The sequence below is a fragment of the Anabrus simplex genome, chromosome 1 (assembly GCF_040414725.1).
Source record: "Anabrus simplex isolate iqAnaSimp1 chromosome 1, ASM4041472v1, whole genome shotgun sequence".
Lineage (NCBI taxonomy): Eukaryota > Metazoa > Arthropoda > Insecta > Orthoptera > Tettigoniidae > Anabrus > Anabrus simplex.
In genome coordinates, this window is record NC_090265.1 from 961,678,592 (window position 1) to 961,697,210 (window position 18,619).

At 39.2% G+C, this 18,619-nt stretch overlaps 1 protein-coding gene across 2 annotated transcripts in view; it reads left to right on the plus strand.

Moving 5' to 3' along the window:
- vtd (RAD21 cohesin complex component verthandi) overlaps positions 1-18,399 on the plus strand; it is a 188,814-nt gene extending 170,415 nt beyond the window's left edge. For both annotated transcript variants that reach the window (XM_067136760.2, XM_067136761.2), the window contains exon 14: positions 12,641-18,399. In XM_067136760.2, coding sequence (XP_066992861.2) covers positions 12,641-12,766 — 126 coding nt within the window. In that variant the 3' untranslated portion in view covers positions 12,767-18,399. The remainder of the gene's footprint in view (positions 1-12,640) is intronic.
- The last annotated feature ends 220 nt before the right edge of the window (positions 18,400-18,619 follow it).

Sequence of the window (18,619 nt, forward strand, 5' to 3'; positions counted from 1 at the left end):
TGAACCACACATCAGGTAGAATGCAGTAGAAATTTTAATCTATACGCATTCAAGCAAAGAGAGATAAGGAAAGAAAAAAGGATTATCGTATTTACTTGCGTATTAGACCCCTTTTTTCCCACTTTTACAGCCAAAAAAAGTAAATGGGGTTCCGATATGCAATAACCTCAAATTTTGTGTAGTGATCACACGACTTCTAGGCTATAAAGAGCTATAAATTGTACATGTAAATATTCTGCACTATTCTTTAACAAACTTATGAATGTATTTGAGTTATACTGGCTATTTTTGTTAGATGGCAGTATTTCTAAATGTAAAAAGACAAATGGTTAACCCTACTTTTTCGCCTATATATAAAGTAAATATAATCAGTTTTAGTTACTCATATCACTTCATTCATTTCATCTCATTAATTCCTCTAAGGTTGACATCAGGAAGGGCATACAGTCATAAAAACTTGCTACAAAGATTCATCAGTTGAGCAGTAGACCTACCATACAGCAGACCTGAGTAAACTTGATGACTGCTTTCATTTGAATTACCGTCTTGTGCTGTCAACTTCCCTGCTACCGGCGTGTCGTTATTCCAAGTGACGTCATCTTCACTGCCATCTTGTCAGCCATGCACTGCAATAGAGAGCATTCGAGGTCCTGTCTTATTGAACCTTTTGTTCCAGACTATAGTGTCCAAACAGTGTGAATTTATTTCCAAATGGTTTCTGGAGTTTGTCTCTGATATTCCCAGTTGCTGTATGTGCTGCATAAGCCACTCGTTTCGAATAAAGCCGTGCTGTAGAAAGCGCATCAAACCACCAGCTCATAACTAGCGTATGTTACAAGTTGTACTTCCGAATATAATACATAGCGACTGGAAGCATTCTTTTGATAACTGCAGCTGTTGAAAGCCAGACCCTTATTTTTAAGTATATTTTATGCTTGTTCCCTAAGGCAGATAAACTGGCCAGGAAAGGGGCAGAAACACATTTTGTAGGCCCAGAACCTGTATGCAGGATTTTCTATGGACAAGCCCGACACTGCATAGGAAAATAGGTACAAATGAAACAAATGGAGAACTGGAAAAATACTCCAGGATGCAGGCTTGCAAAGGAACTGATAAAAGGACTAAACAAGAAACATACTAAAGAACTGTTGAAACTCAGCAGAGAAAATATAAGATAGGTAGTAGGACTGTTGACAGGACACTGCCATCTGAAAAAACACCTACATAGAATTGGGGTAATAAGAGACAATATATGTAGGAAATGCAATGAAGCAGAGGAATCAGCTGAACACATACTTTTCGAATGTGAGGCGCTGGGTAGAATCAGACTCTCCACCCTAGGACTACCGGGTGAAGAGATATTAAAAAAATCCAAGAAAACCCAATAAGAACAACTTGCAGCTTTGTGAAGGGAGCAGGTATATCTAGGTGAAGGAAAAACATGGTAGCAAAAGATCTTAGAGGTCGATGCTAATTAGGAACTAATATTTAGAGGCCCCATGAAGAAAAGAAGAAGATGCTTGTTCCCTACACTTATCATATCAAGATTTACCTAAACAGCTGTAAATTACATAAGAAAGACCGAATTGTTTAGGTTAATGTAATATACAACTATTTAAATTAGTTTTACTTGAATCCGCCTTGTCAATACGCCTTTTTTTGTGTTTTTATCTCATTAGGATGTATGTACTGTCCGCACACTTTATCTTGATGCATTTGTGTACGGGGTGAGGAGTAAGGAGCGAGCTGTCCCGTTATCGATAGTGCTGCCTGGTGCTGCCAACTGCATGAAAATGAAATCTGAATTGAATCGAGAATATGATCGATCGATATGAAATTTCTAAACCGTTATCATCTTAAGCCAACAACTATGTCCCATACACATTATATAACATTATAAAACATATCTCTTGATGCGAATCTTGTTCCTAGCATGACTTCTATACTTTGACTTTGATGTGTAAACAACAACAGTACCAGTACGTAAAGTTTACGCCAGATGTCGCACAACGATGCTTAAGCGATTCATAGTTTGTGTTTCAAAGGTTGCCAGTATGAATCTCGAAGATCGCCGAGGTCGACCGATTCAGCACTAGGATGTAAATGCACCAAGATAAAGTGTGCGGATAGTACACCGTGCGCTATCACCTGGATAGTGCCAAAAGTTCCACAACAGAAAGAATAAAAATAAATATCAGGAAAGTTTGCCACATGTATGGATATCTGCAGGTGTGCATTTTATTATCATAATGTTTAATTTTGTTGTCTCCATTTTTTTTATTAACGTATACCCTAGTATGTTTTGTTTGGTACCTCCGAAAATCTTTAAAAGTAAGTGGGGACATAAAATTATTATTATTATTATTATTATTATTATTATTTGTTAGGTACAGTGGCGAGTAAAACCATTGTTACAGTTTGATAGCTTTTATCATTCTTTTCAACCACTACTCTCCAAGAAATACTTACACATAAGTCCGGGTCCGATGTTATGTGTTATTGCTGGTTCTGTACGAAATTTTAATATTATGTTTCTTGAAGACGTTAGTTACACTGTGTATGTTTTCGTTAAAGGTAAAGGTGGCGAATAGGGCAGGGTTAGGTCTTTCTTTGGTTAAAGTTGTCTTTAGTCTATGTTTACATTTGTTGATAATGCGTTCTATGAATGAGGTGTTATAACCGTTGTATTTAGCGATGGAACGAATGGTGTTCATTTCCTTCTTTAGGTTTTCCTTGGATAACGGTATTTTTAGTACACGGTCTACCATACTATAGTATGTGGGTGTGTTGAGTCTCTTCTGATAGTAGTCGCTGTTTGGGTTGGTTTTCTGTAGATATTGTATTCTAAAGAAGAAGGAAGTCTTAATTGTAAGGTCTAAAAAGTTAATTGAGTTATAGGACTCAGATTCCAATGTGAATTTTACATTAGAATCTATCTTGTTTAAGTTAAGGGTGGTAGCTGCATTAACCGTTCTGTCGTCTAGAATAACCAGAGTGTCATCGACATATCTAGACCAGAAGAGAATATTTGCCCACTTGTGATTTTTTTTAGCTGATGATGACACATTAAGCGTCGAAACCGGTACTAATAATATAATAAATAATATGTTGTGAACACCCTATACAACACATTTTGTATTGAAAAGGTTGAACCTTCCTTTAATTCTAATTGTGAATCTCAGTTCAATACGGGAAAATGTTTTTAACTTATTATGAGATATTAAACGATCACTTTGTTACTGATCTCGTCTGCTGTATTAATATCCAAAACCATTAATATTTCTTAACTAAATTAAACTCGTTTCCTCATCCCCAACTGGCGCAGCGCTTTTTAGACGCGGCCCCAGTTGAGGGGAGTCACATGTACCATTTTTATTGCATATCAACCTTCCTGCCATTTGTAAATCCCTGGCAGTACTGTACTTCAGACTCCCGAGAATGGCAGCTAATTGTGCTAACCAATACGCTGGTGGATATTCTTAACTACAAAACACAGACATATAGAATGACTGATGCACGCTTGCAGTGTGCGGGTCGGACACAAAGCTATTCACCTATTTGTGCGACGTCATCAGAGCTGCAGTAGACCTACGCTACAGAGGCGGACATTTCTTAACTACCGCATGGCTTCAACATGTTTTTTCATTGCATGGGTCATACGGACGAAACATTTCACGAATTTGTGTGATGTCATGAAAGCTGCAATAAGACTTGTACCCTCTTCAAAGTGGCATCATCAGGCTGAGTGGCTCAGATGATTGAGGCACTGGCCTTCTGACCCCAACTTGGCAGGTTCGATCCTGGCTCAGTCCGGTGGTATTTGAAGGTGCTCAAATACGTCAGCCTCGTGGCGGTGTATTTACTGGCACATAAAAGAACTCCTGCGGGACAAAATTCCAGCACCTCGGCGTCTCCGAAAACCATAAAAGAAGTTAGTGGGACGTAAAGCAAATAACATTATTATTATTACAAATATTACAAAGTGGAATCATTCTTCTCTGACGGATTATGTTGGGGGTCTTCTATGCAAGATTTTTTTTTCATTGCAAATAGCTTGGTGGGGGGGGGGGGGTTCTAATACACGAGTAAATACACACGCTTACTAACAACTCAACTAAACTCCCAAGACTGTCTCTTTATATACCTTGCCTGGCCACGCTTCTAGAAAAGTATGACACAACATTTTTACTCGTACATAGCCACACCTTACAAGTCAGAATAATAACAACACCTACTAATCGAGCTCGATATTTCCACTATTTACCCATGGGTTTAGAGAATTGTTCCCAAGTTATACTAGTCCATTACACTTAAGAATTTTACATGCTACAACTAAATTAAATTAAGCCTACAGAGATCTATGCCTTGCATAGAGGTCATCAGCGTGTGAAGAAAAGGAGATGTAGACTGTGTGTAAACATGTGTGTACTCCAGTCACGTTCGGTACTTTTTAATGCTCACAAAATACACTCGATGACTAATAACCCGAAAGTTCTTGTAGCACATCTTCATTTCCCTCAGGACGAGTCGGCTATCGGTGTTCTGTTTCCTAATCCACTGCATCATGGTCCTACAGAGCTTATCTTCTTCCTACCACTGTTTGACCACTCCCAGATCAAGTTCCTTCTTGATGGTCATAAGGACAGGTTCCTTGGGCTCACTCTGGTACTTTCGTGGGAACTCCCTCTCGACAATGGTGCTCCTAGCTCTGGTTCCATCGCCGGGTGCCTGGATAAGCTGCCTGCTCCTATGTTCGTCGCTCCTGGGACGTGACACACATCGAAATCAAATTCTGGATTAACTGAGCCCATCGCATCAATTTAGATTTTGAACCAGAGACAGGGTTCAACCTTTTGAAAGCAGTGTTATTGGTGTAGAGCTGGAACCTCCTTCCCTTCAAGTAGCCTCTGAATTTGCCCATGGCCCACACCACAGCTAAGGCTTCCTTCTCGGCAGTGCAGTAGCGTTGTTCGGTGGGAGATAGTTTCCTGCTGGCATACTCTATGATGTTCCTTCCGCTGTCACTCCTCTTCTGGAATAACACTGCTCCTAAGCCGGAATCGCTGGCATCCGTCTGCAGGCACATCTTCCGTTAAGGGTCGGGATGGGCTGGACCGGGAGCGTTGCATATCGCAGCCTTAATGACTTAGAATGCTGCCTCTTCCTTGCTGGTCCATCAGAACGGACGGTTGTTATGGAGTCGATCGGTGAGTAGTATTGCCTTCTCTTCAAAGTGTGGCACGAAGCTGCTATACCATCCACACAAGCCAAGGAACTGACGTACTTGTCATTTGGTCTGCGGGCATTCAGCTTCTTCGATAACTCGGGTCTTCTCTGATTGCTTTTCTAAGCCTTCAGATGTTAGGACATGGCCAAGATATTCTATGCGGGACTGGGCGAAGTGGCACTTCTCGAGTTGGCAAGTCAGTCCATGAATCTTCAGTCGTTCTAGTACTTTCCTCAGATGTACAAGGTGTTCTTGAAAATTCTTGCTGTGAATTAAAATGCTGTCGAGATAGACTTGGCAAGAATCTCCAACATATCCTGGTAATACCTTATCCTTCAGTCGCATGAAGGTGGCAGGAGCATTCATCAATCCAAAAGGCATTACTGCGAACTGGTACAATCCTCTCGCTGGCATGAAAGCGGTCTAGATCTTTCCTCGACCTCCACTTGCCAATACCTGGAGTTGAGAAACAGCGTGCTGAAAATCCTAGACCCACCTACTTGTTTCAGCGAGTCTTTCAGGGCAGGCATTGTGTAGGCATCACTAATGGTCTTGTTGTTCAACTTGCAGAAGTCCACACACAGTCAATACTCCCCATTCTTATTCTTCGGTAGGACGATAGGTGAAGCCCAATAGGAGGTAGAGGGTTCGATGAGACCTTGCCCTTCTGTCTCTTGAATCTTCTGGATGACGAAGTTGCGCTTATCTGGGTTGATTGGATATGGATGTTGCTTGATGGGTGAGGAAGCACTGCATTCAATGGTGTGCGTTACCATAGTATCATCATCACCATCATCATCATCATTTCCCTTTATCCAGCTGTAGCCGGGTAGGGGCAAATATGGTTCCTCTCCACTTTCTTTGGTCTTTCCACCACTCCTCCTCCAACACTGTGTCCCAGTCCAGGTTTCTGTCTATAATGCTGCGTGGGATAATATCCTTCCATCTCAATCGTGGTCGTCCATGGCCTCTCCTTGCTTGGATTTGCATTTCCATCACCTTTTTTGGCATTCTTTCGTCACTCATTCGCCTTATGTGCCCAAACCATCTTAGTCGGCTCTTCTCTATTCTATCATTCAATTTTTCCACTCCAATTTCTTCCCGGATTTTCTCATTCCTTATTTTCTCTCTTCTACTCTCTGTATCATACTCCTTTCATTTTGGCTGCCTGTATTCAACTCGTCCTTCTTTGTCATTGTCCAAGTTTCTGCTCCATAAGTTATGGGTACGTAATACATCTTGTATATAGTATCCTTTGCTTCCGTTGGCACATCTTTGTCCCATAACATATTTCTTACACTATGACAGAAACAACTTCCAGCTTGAATCCTTTTACTAATCTCAGCATCCAGTAGAGCATTCTCCATTAATTCACTCCCCAAGTATTTAAACGTTTCCACTACTTCCAGGGGCTTGTCTGCAAGTCTAATCTGACTTTTCCCTTCTTTCTCCCCTCTGGTCATAACAAGAGTTTTACTCTTTTCTACACTTATTTTCAATCCACATTCTTCGATCTTCCCATTCACCACATTCAACTGTTCTTGAACCTTCCAGTCGTCTTCTCCCCAAATCACAATTTCATCTGCAAATAACATCATGTTCATTTCTCTTCCTTCATATGCTGCTTTTGCTGTTCTCATGATGTCATCCATTACTATTGTAAACAGGATTGGTGATAGAACACTTTCCTGTCTCAGCCCACTAGTTATTTTGAACCAACTTGTCCTGCCAACTTGTGTTTGCACGCAACTACAACATTCCTTATACAATGCCATGATCATTTTTATTAATCCCTGTCCAATTCCTTTTGCACCAGACTGTCCCAAACTTTCGTCCTGGGGACACTGTCATATGCCTTTTCAATGTCAATGATTGTCATCACCATATCATTCCCGTACTCCCAATGCTTTTCCATTAGTTGTCTCATAATGAAAATGGGCTCTATTGTTGACCTTCCACTTCTGAAACCAAACTGATTTTCTTGTATCTGATTCTCAACCCTCAACCTTATTCTACTTTCCAGTATCCTTTCCATTATCTTAGCAACATGGGATATTAGAGTAATTCCCCTGTAGTTCTTCAAAACTTTCTTATCACCTTTCTTGAAAATTGGGATGATTATTCCTTTTTGCCAATCCTCAGGGACCTCCTTATTCTACTAGACATTCCTGAGAACCCGATATGTCCACTGCAGGCTTACAGCTCCAGCTGCCTTTATCATCTCCACTGAAATTTCATCTATTCCAGCAGTTTTTCCATTCTTCATCTTTCTTACTGCCATTTCAATTTCATTCATTGTAATTTCTTTATCCATTTCTTTATCAACTAATTGCCTTTGCTAGTCGTCCATTGAATGACTGTAATCCGTTCTTATGTTCAGCAGCTTCTGAAAATACTCCCTCCATCTATTTCTTATTTCTTCTGGCTTTGTTAAAATTATGCCACCTTCATCCTTCACAAATCTGGTGTTTACTTGATCTCTCTTTTTGTTTCTTAAGATACCATACAGTAATTTCTTGCTGCCCTGCGTATCATCTCTCAATTTCTGTGTGAATAAGGCCCAGCTTTTCCTCTTTTCTTCCTCCACTACTTTCTTGGCCAAATTCTTTGCCTCCACATATTTTCTTCTACTTTCTTCAGTCTTAGATGTTTTCCATGCTTTCCATGCCATTTTATTTTCCTTCACTTTAATCTTTACCCTATCATTCCACAGTGTGTTTCTTTGTCTTTCACATTTCCTGATGTTCTACCACACACCTTTTCTGCACATCCAACCAGTGCTTTCTTAAATCTTTCCCATTCCTCTTCAACATTCCCCACCTCTCTCCTGGGTATGTATGCTTTTCTCCTTCAACTTCCATACTTTAATTCTTTTCTCTCTTCGTAATTGGGGTTTTTCAATCTTTTCAACTTTCAGTTTTCCTATCACAACTGTATAATCTCCACCAAAGGCTTCTTCAGGCTTGGCTGTTACATCTACAAGGTACTTCCGGTGTTCTTTCTCTATGATTATATAATCAATCATGGTCTTTGTTCGTCTGTCTCCCCAACCATACCTTGTAATCTTCTGACTGTTCTTCTTCCTAAACCAGGTGTTTCCAACAATCATTTGATTCCTAATGCAAAAATCCACCAACAACTCGCCTTCTGGATTTACATTTCCATATCCAAAGGGCCCTACAACATCTTCCTTTCCTTGTCTTTCCATTCCAACTTGTGCATTTAGATCTCCCATCAATAGTACTTCCTTATCTTCTGCTCTCCACTTCCTCTAAGAAGTCCTCTAGATGTTCATCTGTGCAACCAGTTTGTGGGGCATACAACTGAAATAGATCTTTCACGCCATTTTCAAACTGGAGTCTCATCATCATCATCATCATCATCATCATCCTATCGCTGACGTACTTTGTATATTCCACATATTCTTGGATTTCTCTTCTAAGTATGATGGCCACTCCATTTTTTGCTTCAGGTCCTCCGCTGTAATACAGCCTGTATCCTTCTCTCAGAGGGATCTCCCCTGTACCCCTCTTCTTGGTCTCGCACAGTCCAAGTGTGGCTATATCTTTTTCTGTCATGAAGTCAACCAGTTCTTCTGTCTTTCCCATCAGTGTCAATACATTTACTGTTGCAATTTTGATGTAGTTTGGTGCTGGTTGCCCATTTTTCACAGTTCCCCCAGCACCTGAAGAGCTGCGCGTCGCTTTTAGCAGGGGACGCCCTAACCTTTTCCGAGGCACCATATCTGCGTTACCATAGTAGTCTGTACTATTTTATTGGTGATGTCTTCCGGAAAATCCTTTAAAGTGTGTCTCAGCTCCACTTCTTCACTCGGTCGAAGATGTTTTAACTGGATATCTCCCAGGTATACACCGACTTCAGTATCCTTGCGAGTCCAGAAATTTCCATGTTGCCAAGCGACCCGCAGACGTCTGTCTTTTCCCAAAAAGACCTCATGAGCGTCATAGTCTAGGGTCACCTTGTATTCAAAGTCATAACCTAATATGATGTCAGGTATCAGGTTCTAAATCACTGCAACATCAATTACAACAGGCATACTCATACATTTAGTGGCTAGGTTAGTCTGTCCTTGGATGGAATAGGTTACCCCGTCCACTGCTCCCACTACCCTTCCGAAATGGTGAGACTTCATAGGCGTTAGTCCCATTGACGAATGAATGCTTGCTTGGCTATAGAGTATGGCTGAAAAATTCTTGTTGCAAATCCTTAAGATGATAGCTGCGTGAGGTTGGCCTGTTCTACTCACAATCTGACCAATCCCTTTCCTACTTGGCCAAGGTTGCTTGTCTATTCGGTCTTAAGGCGCATTCCTGATCCTGGTCCCTTCTCCTCCCTCAATTCAGAATGGAGACCTAGTTTTCCGACGTCAAGGCTGGGCACTTGTTCTTCATGTGTTCCGCTCTTCCACACTGGTAGCACTTCCTAACTGCGCTGGTCTCTTCCGTAGCTTTGCTCTTGTGTTCTTCCTTTATCTGGGCAATGGTTCTGCGTAGATCGTCAAAGGATCTCGGTTGTGATACTTTCACTAGGGGTCGAATCTTATCGTGGAGTAGCTCTGTGATGTCTGGTAAGATCTCGTTTTCGCTTCCTTCCAGGTGCAGACGCTTGAAGAGCTGGTACTTCTGTAGGACAAAGGCGCTAGCTCTCATGTCAGTGGGTTGTGCCTCAGTCAGTAGCTTCCTTTTCACAGAGCCTCTTACCCCTTCGGAATTAAACCTAGCGAGGAATTCCCTCTTGAAGTCCGTCCAGTTTAAATTTAGACCCTTCAAGTTATTCCACCCAGTAGTGGCTTGCCCCGTTATTGCGGTGCGATGAGTTGCACAAAGATGTCCTCTGGTAGGTTAGTCCTTCCTAACAGGCTGGCCCATCCCTCGATAAAGCTAGTTGGGTTCTCTTCCATCGCCCGTGGAATTCCGGAAGGCTCTAATCACCTTTAGGTCTATGTGTCCTACATTGCCGGTTAGATTTGAGGGGATTAGAGGTGTGACGGTACGTCCTGTTTGAGTTAATCTATTTTCTAGTGAGTGAAGGATGATTTCCCATATATTCTGCACGGCTCCTGAAATTTTCCTCGACAGCAGAGATACGGCTTTCAAAATTTCCCTCAACAGTGGAAATTCTCCCCTTAACCTGTTGCTTTATGCCGGAAACCTGGATTTCCACCTCCCTTGAGGTTCGAGATATCCCCTTCCAGCTTGCTTACTCTACTATCTATCTGGTCAACCTGTCCCAGTTTTGACCTGATGTCCAATATCTGCTGCATTAATCGATTGGTGTCATCGCTAATTTGCAATTAAATTTCGTCATTTAGGTTGAAATTTTTGATTCTGTCACTTACTTTCGAAATGTAATATGCAAGTTTGTCATTCTGTTCCGTTAAGGTGGAATTAATTTGTGAATCAACATCTGAGATTTTATCATTGAGTGCCTGCATCGTGGTCATTAAGTTAGAACACATTTTGAGAATATTTTCCTCATCTTCCAATGTTTCATCAGAATCTTCATCAACTTAGATGAAAAACTTTTCGGGATGTTCTCCTTTGTCAGCGAGATCTTCCATAACCTCATCTGGAGCGATTCCTTCTGCCCATTCGTGTGTTCTTCTTTGAGCTGTTTCACCAACATATTTTCTAGTATCACTTTCATTTTGATCATTTCACACTTACACTCGTATTTACTCGTAAATTTTTACATCCTGCCCCATGGTCACCCATGTTGTATCCAGAATGACGCACACAAATTGCTGTCAACTTGTATACATGGATTTGTTTACAATTATTTACAAATTAAATGCCCATAACCTTAATCACTGTGGCACAAACAAAACACTTCACTCCAGGAACATCAACGTTTCAACAATTGCCTATCACAGCACCTGGAGGTTGTAACCTAAAAACACAGTTGAAACCGTTGACTACCGACTGCCTACATCGGCATATCAGCTAACCACAACACGTGTTCACCAGTGAAACTCCTACTAAACAATAACTTGTCTCTACCACCAAGACCACCTCTTTATATATGTGCCTGGCCAGGCTTCTAGAAAGATACATTTTTTCATAAATTCTAGAGTGTTTAAGACCCAGATATAATGTATAGAATATTATACAGAGTTCGCGTCTACCCAGTATCATTCTGGATGTTGCAGTGCGTTTCACAATTCTGTAGTGGATTACAAATCATTAATACAGGTAATAATAAATTATATACAGGTTCTTACATTAACTAAACTCATATAAATATCTATATACAACAAGTGTTTAATGACATAAGCTCACAAATAATGCGATCATAAACTAATAAGTAGATACATCACAAGGCATAATAATCACAAAATAACAAGAATTCGAGCTCGATACTTGCATTATTTACCCATGGGTAAGATAATATTGTTTTCAAGTTATCAGTTTATCACACTTTCATCAAATTTTAGGTGATAAACCCAGTCTGTTACTGGGTCGATAACTGCCAATTGATTTTCAGGTAATTCTATAACCTTGGGTATCTGGAGGGCAATGTGAAAAACAATTATTTTTTGGTAAATCAAAAATATAACTAGAATATAATTCCCAGGTATGTGATTGGTAACGTAGGCTTATTCTTTGTTGCGCATGAAGCAGTTGTGGTCTATTGAACAAGTCTTTGGTGCTTTCAATAACTCCAAAGGAGCTTACAGAACTAAATAAAAATCTGACACTGTAGTGGCATTGATGACTGCTGAAGATTATAACGGATGTGTTAAGTTTGATCCATAGGCCTAATAATACATATTTAAATTTTCAAACCTGATTTTTATGATGTAAATTGCTTTAAAATTACGTTTGTCATATTTTTAATGGCTACCATTATGGCTGTTGTTGCTTGAATTGACACTCATTTGAAGTAGGTAACCAATTCTAGCCTTTTATTTAAGAGAGATTGTGAAAATCGGGTAAATTTTGCAAGCCTGACGAGTAATTCTACTGATAGGCATTGTCATTCATAGTCTTTTATTAGCATTTCTTCCCAAATTTTACGTCAGCTGATTCCAAACTTCCTGGTTCATTACACCAATTGTTTTATAATTTCTTAAATACAGCATCATTTACCTCAAAACAGTTAGTTAATTTCTGAGTACAGTATTTCAAAATTTTGTACGTCCAGTTGTAAAGTAATTCTGAAATATATCTTCTTGACTTCGAAAATTTAGTAGAAACTTTTTCGTAATGAAATATAATTTTGATTAGATTGTATTCCAAGCATTGACTAAAGAAATAAGGTAATCATTTATGTTCTTGCCCCACAATTATTCATTTTCACTGTAATGAAAGTATGGACAGTCAGCCATCTTCCTGATCTCCTCAATGAAAAATGTTACAATATAATGTTAATCTAATTTGGTTTATGTTTTAGGTTGCCCAGAAGTTTTATACCCTGCTAGTGTTGAAGAAACATTGTGTATTGGAACTAAATCAAGAATCATCATATGGTGAAATCATGATAACCCGAGGAACAAAGTTTGAAAACCCAGCCTTGTGAAGTGTTTTTGTGGGGGAGAGGGATGGGGAGATTGTCGTTACATTGTACAGAGAGACCCATAAGGGATAATCATGGTGTGAATACAGTTTTTCTATTTAATATACACACTTTTAAATTGAGAGGCAAAGCAAATTCGGATTGTTACGCATTAAATAATGCATTTCTTCGACTTCAAGGGTTTGAATTCCACTCACAGTTTCTGCTGTTGTAAAGGTTGTAATCATCCAGATGTACGTTTGTAGCATCAAATGCTAATTTATGAACAGATAAGAATTTTATATATAATTTGTAAATGTAATTTTTAAGGTGTCAAATATTTACTAGAAATTGTTCTTTCAGCTCAAGGAGTTGTTAATGGTTATGACTTGAGAAAATTTTGTATGATTTCTCCACCTATACAATGTAAAGTAGTATATTTTAATATTCTAACTATTATTTTAATTTACTTCCAGAAATAATTTTATTTATGCTCTTTGTGTGTCCTGTCTTGTTGAAGATAACAGAATCTACAAATATTTTTGGAAGTGAACAAAACAGTTAGTGCCAAAAGAAAAAAAAAAGTGGTTTTGTAAATTATTTAGAAATTTTTTTTTTTTTATTAAATACAATATTTAATGTGGACCGAACAAAATATCAAACTTGGAAGAAACTATCTAGTGATGATACTATGTTTATACATGCATACACATGGAAATTTTTTAACAATTCTGGAAGCTTTGTTTTCTTTCATTTACTTAATGTCCTAACACTTTTCCTGAAGGACAGCTCCTCTTTATTACTTGCATAAGTGTCAGTAGTACAAGATGCAATTCATTGGCTTTTTCTATGATTTTTACTCGTATCTCCCGGAAACAATGATTGAGATATTTCTTGCATGTTGTTTAATGTCATTATTTTACATGAAAGAATGTGTATTTTTATTCTTTTTTATTATTTCTTATTATACGTTAATTTTAGTACGTTATGCTACTGTATGCAGAAAAACAAATTACACTGAAATATTACATAATTGTGTTGATAGAGTTTGTGTTCAAAATGTATACCATCATGTGCCACACATTTTTCATACATTTTTGTAGATTTTTTAACATTTTGATTACAAAGGTGGGTAAGTTACCATTGATTTTTTCATGGCTTATTTTATAGACATGATATAAGCTTTGAGCTTATGCTGTGTCAAGAAAATAAGGTGAAATTCTTTACGTTTTGCAGAGAACTTTGCTCTGCATCTTCAGAAAAAAATCTCGGCTGTTCACGAGGAAGACTTTTCCAAGAATGCTTTTTTTCTTTCTTTTTTTCTTTTTGCTAGTTGCTTTACGTCGCACCGGCACAGGTAGATCTTATGGCGACGATGGGAGAGGAAAGGGCTAGGAGTGGGAAGGAAGCGGCCGTGGCCTTAATTGAGGTACAGCCCCAGCATTTGCCTGGTGTGAAAATGGGAAACCATGGAAAACCATTTTCATGGCTGCTGACAGTGGGGTTCGAACCTACTATCTCCCGAATACTGGATACTGGCCGCACTTAACCGGCTGCAGGTATCGAGCTCGGTTTTCCAAGAATGAAGTTTAAATTTAGACATTAATAATAGAAGTGAAAGTGGTATGTTCATTCGTCATCAGATGGCTCAGCATACGTGGTTTAGCACTAGAGTTCGAAGCAGAAGCTGACGGAACCATAAGAATCAGTCCGAGAGGGAGTAGCATAACATAACAACAGGTGTACACATATATGTAAGTATGATACTGTCACAGTCCTGGAATGAAACATCTGGTGATGAGGAACGTACGAATTTGGAAAACACTGAAACCTAATAACACTGGTGAAAGGACAGGGAAGGGAACAACCTATGTAAATCCTTAATGGCTGGCAACCACGTATTACTTAATTGATAGCCAGTGTCCCTGTTGAAATTGTTAGGATTTCTGCATATTTCCACAGCTTCCCGTATAGTTCTTGGTAAAACTAAAGACAAATTGTCCCCGCTTTTAGATCCTGGGGTATATGAAATTCCGTGTACTTGCGACAAGGTATACATTGGCCAAACATGTCAGTTCATAACTTATGATGGTCCATTGGTACTCGTATCACAGAACGTAAACAAAATATTCTTATCAACCAGCCAGATAAATCACCAATAGCTGAGCACGCTTTATCATCGGGTCATGATGTCGTGTTACAAGATGCTCGAGCTCTTACTCACACTAGACATTACAGATCCAGGATTATATGGGAAGCTGTGGAAATACGTAGAAATCCTAACAATTTCAACAGGGACACTGGCTATCAATTAAGTAGAGTGTGGTTGCCAGCCATTAAGGATTTATGTAAGTTGTTCCCTTCCTTGGCTCTTCACTATTGTTATTTCGTTTTGGTGTTATTCCAAATTCGTATGTTCCTCATCAACAGATATTTCATTCCCGGTTTGTGTCGGTGTCATACTTTCATGTGTGTGTACACCACCTGTTACCTTATGTTACTCCCTCTCAGACTGACTCTGATGGTTCCGTCAGCTTCCGCTTCAAATGCTAGCGCTGTACCTCGTACGGTGAGCCATCTTGTAACAAATAAACGTTCCACTTCTACTATTAACATCTAAATTTAAACATTCTTGGAGAAGTCTTCTTCGTGAACGGTTGAGATTTTCTTCGGCAGACGAAGAGCAAAAGTTCTCTGCGAAACGTAAATAATTTCACCTTATTTTCTTGACACGGCATAAGGCCAAAAGCCTATATCATGTCTAAAGGTGGATAAGGACACAAAAAAGTGATTTTGCATAATTCAGGAACGTTTGTAGGTGGGTCATCTGTCTTGAAAACTGATTCTTTCACAGTCCCCATATGTAGGCATCTGGGAAGCAGGAACAGTACGGTTATGGAGTTTGTTGATAAATTATGCGATCTCTAAAGTCTTGTTACAGAAGTTTGTGTGGGCTGTAGCTCCATCTTGCTGCAGCAGTTGTCATTAGAGGGGTGAGTTCCTGGAGCAACAAATCCTGCCTGCACTAATGAGGTCTCTACCTACTACTACTTGGTCCACTGTTTTTGGATTCTGTGCAGTATCCTTGATAAAATAAGGGCCCCAATATTCCATGACATGATACATGACACATGTTGGAGAAATCATCCATGATTGTCGTTTGTGGTGACGGAACTTGTCAATGGCAGCTATCAATTTTCTTTTATTTGGTGCCGCTTCATTAAATTGCTCATCATACTGTTCTATAATGTGAAGCAACTCGGCTCATTCTGACGCCCCACACCGTATGGCCAGAAATAATGTTCCACTATAAACGTTCGCGAATTATGAAAGAAGACTTTGTGTCCTTACCCACCTTTAGACATGATATAGGCTTTGGGGCTTATGCCGTGTCGAGAAAATAGGTGAAATTCTTTACGTTTCGCAGAGAAGAAATCAACACAACACTGAATTCACAGTATGTCAAACTATTATATGCACTAATTAAATACAGTGGAACCTCGATTCTCCATTTTTGGAAGGACCCTGGAAAAAATACGTATAACACGGGAAAACGGAAAATCCGAGAACAAATGAACTAACAGCAGTTTGGCTAAATGTCACAAAAATGAAATTTGTATTATTATAATCTTACAAACACTCCTAAACCAAACTACAGTCCCAATGGACCTTCCGCTTACCAAGCAACAGCTGCTCATCTCAAAAGCCTGCTGTTTACAAGGTGACACATGGTCAGTGTGACGAATTCTCTCAGCTGTTATTCCTGGCTCTCTAGACCGAGCTCACCATCTCATCGTTCGATAGTTCCTCAATTAAAGGTAATCGTAAAATGAGTGAACCTGGAACCAGCCCTCATATGCAGGTAAAAATGCGTGTCCTGGCCGGGAATGGAACTCGGGCCCTCCGAGTGGGAGGCAGGCAAGTTAGACCGCGGGGCCGACTTCAAAAATTAATTATCGGTACGTGACTTAAAAATCTCAAAACTTTACATTCAGTTGTACATTCAACTTTATTTCAGTTTCTCATCAGTTTCCCGTGAATACTTCTTTCAGCTCAGTAACTTTGATCAGACAAACTATTCGAAAAATCTAATACCGGTAACGCCAGGCCAAAAAAACAATTGACCACAAGTAATTTTTCATTCTCTAATCTAATGAAATTAAGCCCATTAGATTAAAAGCGCCCAACATGATGGCAAAATCCCTTTTTTTAATCTTCCATTTTAATTTAGTCCCTGGTATACAGTCCGTAGTCAGTTGATGGAAATCTTGTATACCGCATAAATTAGGCCTACATCGACTTTTAAAGGTTATATTGAATTCGAGAATATGGTTTCGAATGTAAGTATCGATTCTCGAATGCAATTCTTCCCATCACTAATCACAGTCAAATTGGAAAGAGAAAAAATATCAGAACTTCAGAAATTACGGCTATTCATGACCTTGAGTTCAGCTGTAAAGCGCGCTCGCTGTACAAGTTGGTACGAGTGCGAAATGCTTCGAACTTTTTAAATGTAACGTGCGCAAATAAAACGACTGCTGTTTTTATAACATTTTAACACAATTCCCAGTTTTATATCAGGACCAAAACAGTAATAGCAATCTCAAAACCTCCCATGGCTCTATGTTTAAGATGCAACATCTGTTCTGGTCTCGGAAACATAATCGTATACAATGATCTTAAAATACTAAATTTGTGTTAAGGAGGAGGAGTTTCGATTCCTGCCTGAAAGCCCAGTGACTATACAATGCCCTGAGGGAAGTGCCGAAAATCTGTTCAGCGATACAATCGAAAAAAAGTAAAAAATAAATAAACATCTAACCCTGGACATAATGTAGACATTTTGCAAGTACGAAAATTTGACGAAACTCGTTCTGTCTTCAAGTAGAGCTGTCAAAATGCGCTCTGTCTCCATCCAATTGTTGTGCCCTCTCTCTGCTTTATGATTTCTGAGGATTCTCTAAACAATACCACCCGAATGCCATGCCAAGATGGTCCCATATGCAAGTTCACTGCTGATCGCTTTTCCAGTACGGTACAGTACCTGTACTTCCTCTGATTATCACAATGACGGGACGTTAACACCGAGATCCGCAAGTATGCCATAGCCGTCCTTTCGTGAGATACAGTTTCTTGAAAAACGCGTGATCGAGGATGTAGCGTTGAGGGGACTGAAATTTCTGGACGGTTGATCCGAGAAACGGATAATGCGGGATTTTTACAACGTGATTTAATTAGGATGCTCGTGGGACCATCTAATTTGAACAAGTAATACCGGAGAACATAGTTTCCGGGAACATATAATCGAGGTTCTACTGTACTTTATTGCTAGTGAAACATAGACAGTAGATAAGCAATTATTTCAGTGCCGTTTGTTTTGCTGCATACTATGGAATTGCCAGTATGAATTGTTTCATTTGAATCGGTGTAACTTGTAAAGGTTTTTTTTTTTTTTTTTTTTTTTTTTTAATACATGTCTGCTAGAGGAAGCAGATAGATGTGCAAGTGTACTTTTACCAATTACAGCTTAAGTAATTACTTCCTGTTGGAGTGATGTTTATTTCAAAAATGTTAGTCATTACATAGAACAATTATTTTTATAGTTTATATCTCCGAGTCATAATTCAAGTTTAAAAAAATAAATATGAATGAGCATGCCTCTGATAATTTATTTGTTCCATTTTGAATTAGAGGACTTCATGGTAAGTGAATGTTAAAAAGGAGCACTCTTTTGAGGCGCATTTATGCCGCTTCTCATACCAAGTGAAGACCAGTCTTTTCAAACCTGGGCAAATGTAAAAGGAAGGGTAAATTTTCAGGAAATCTATTGTATTTCTTACTGCAATATTTTTTCAGGAAAAAAATGTGTATTGCAAT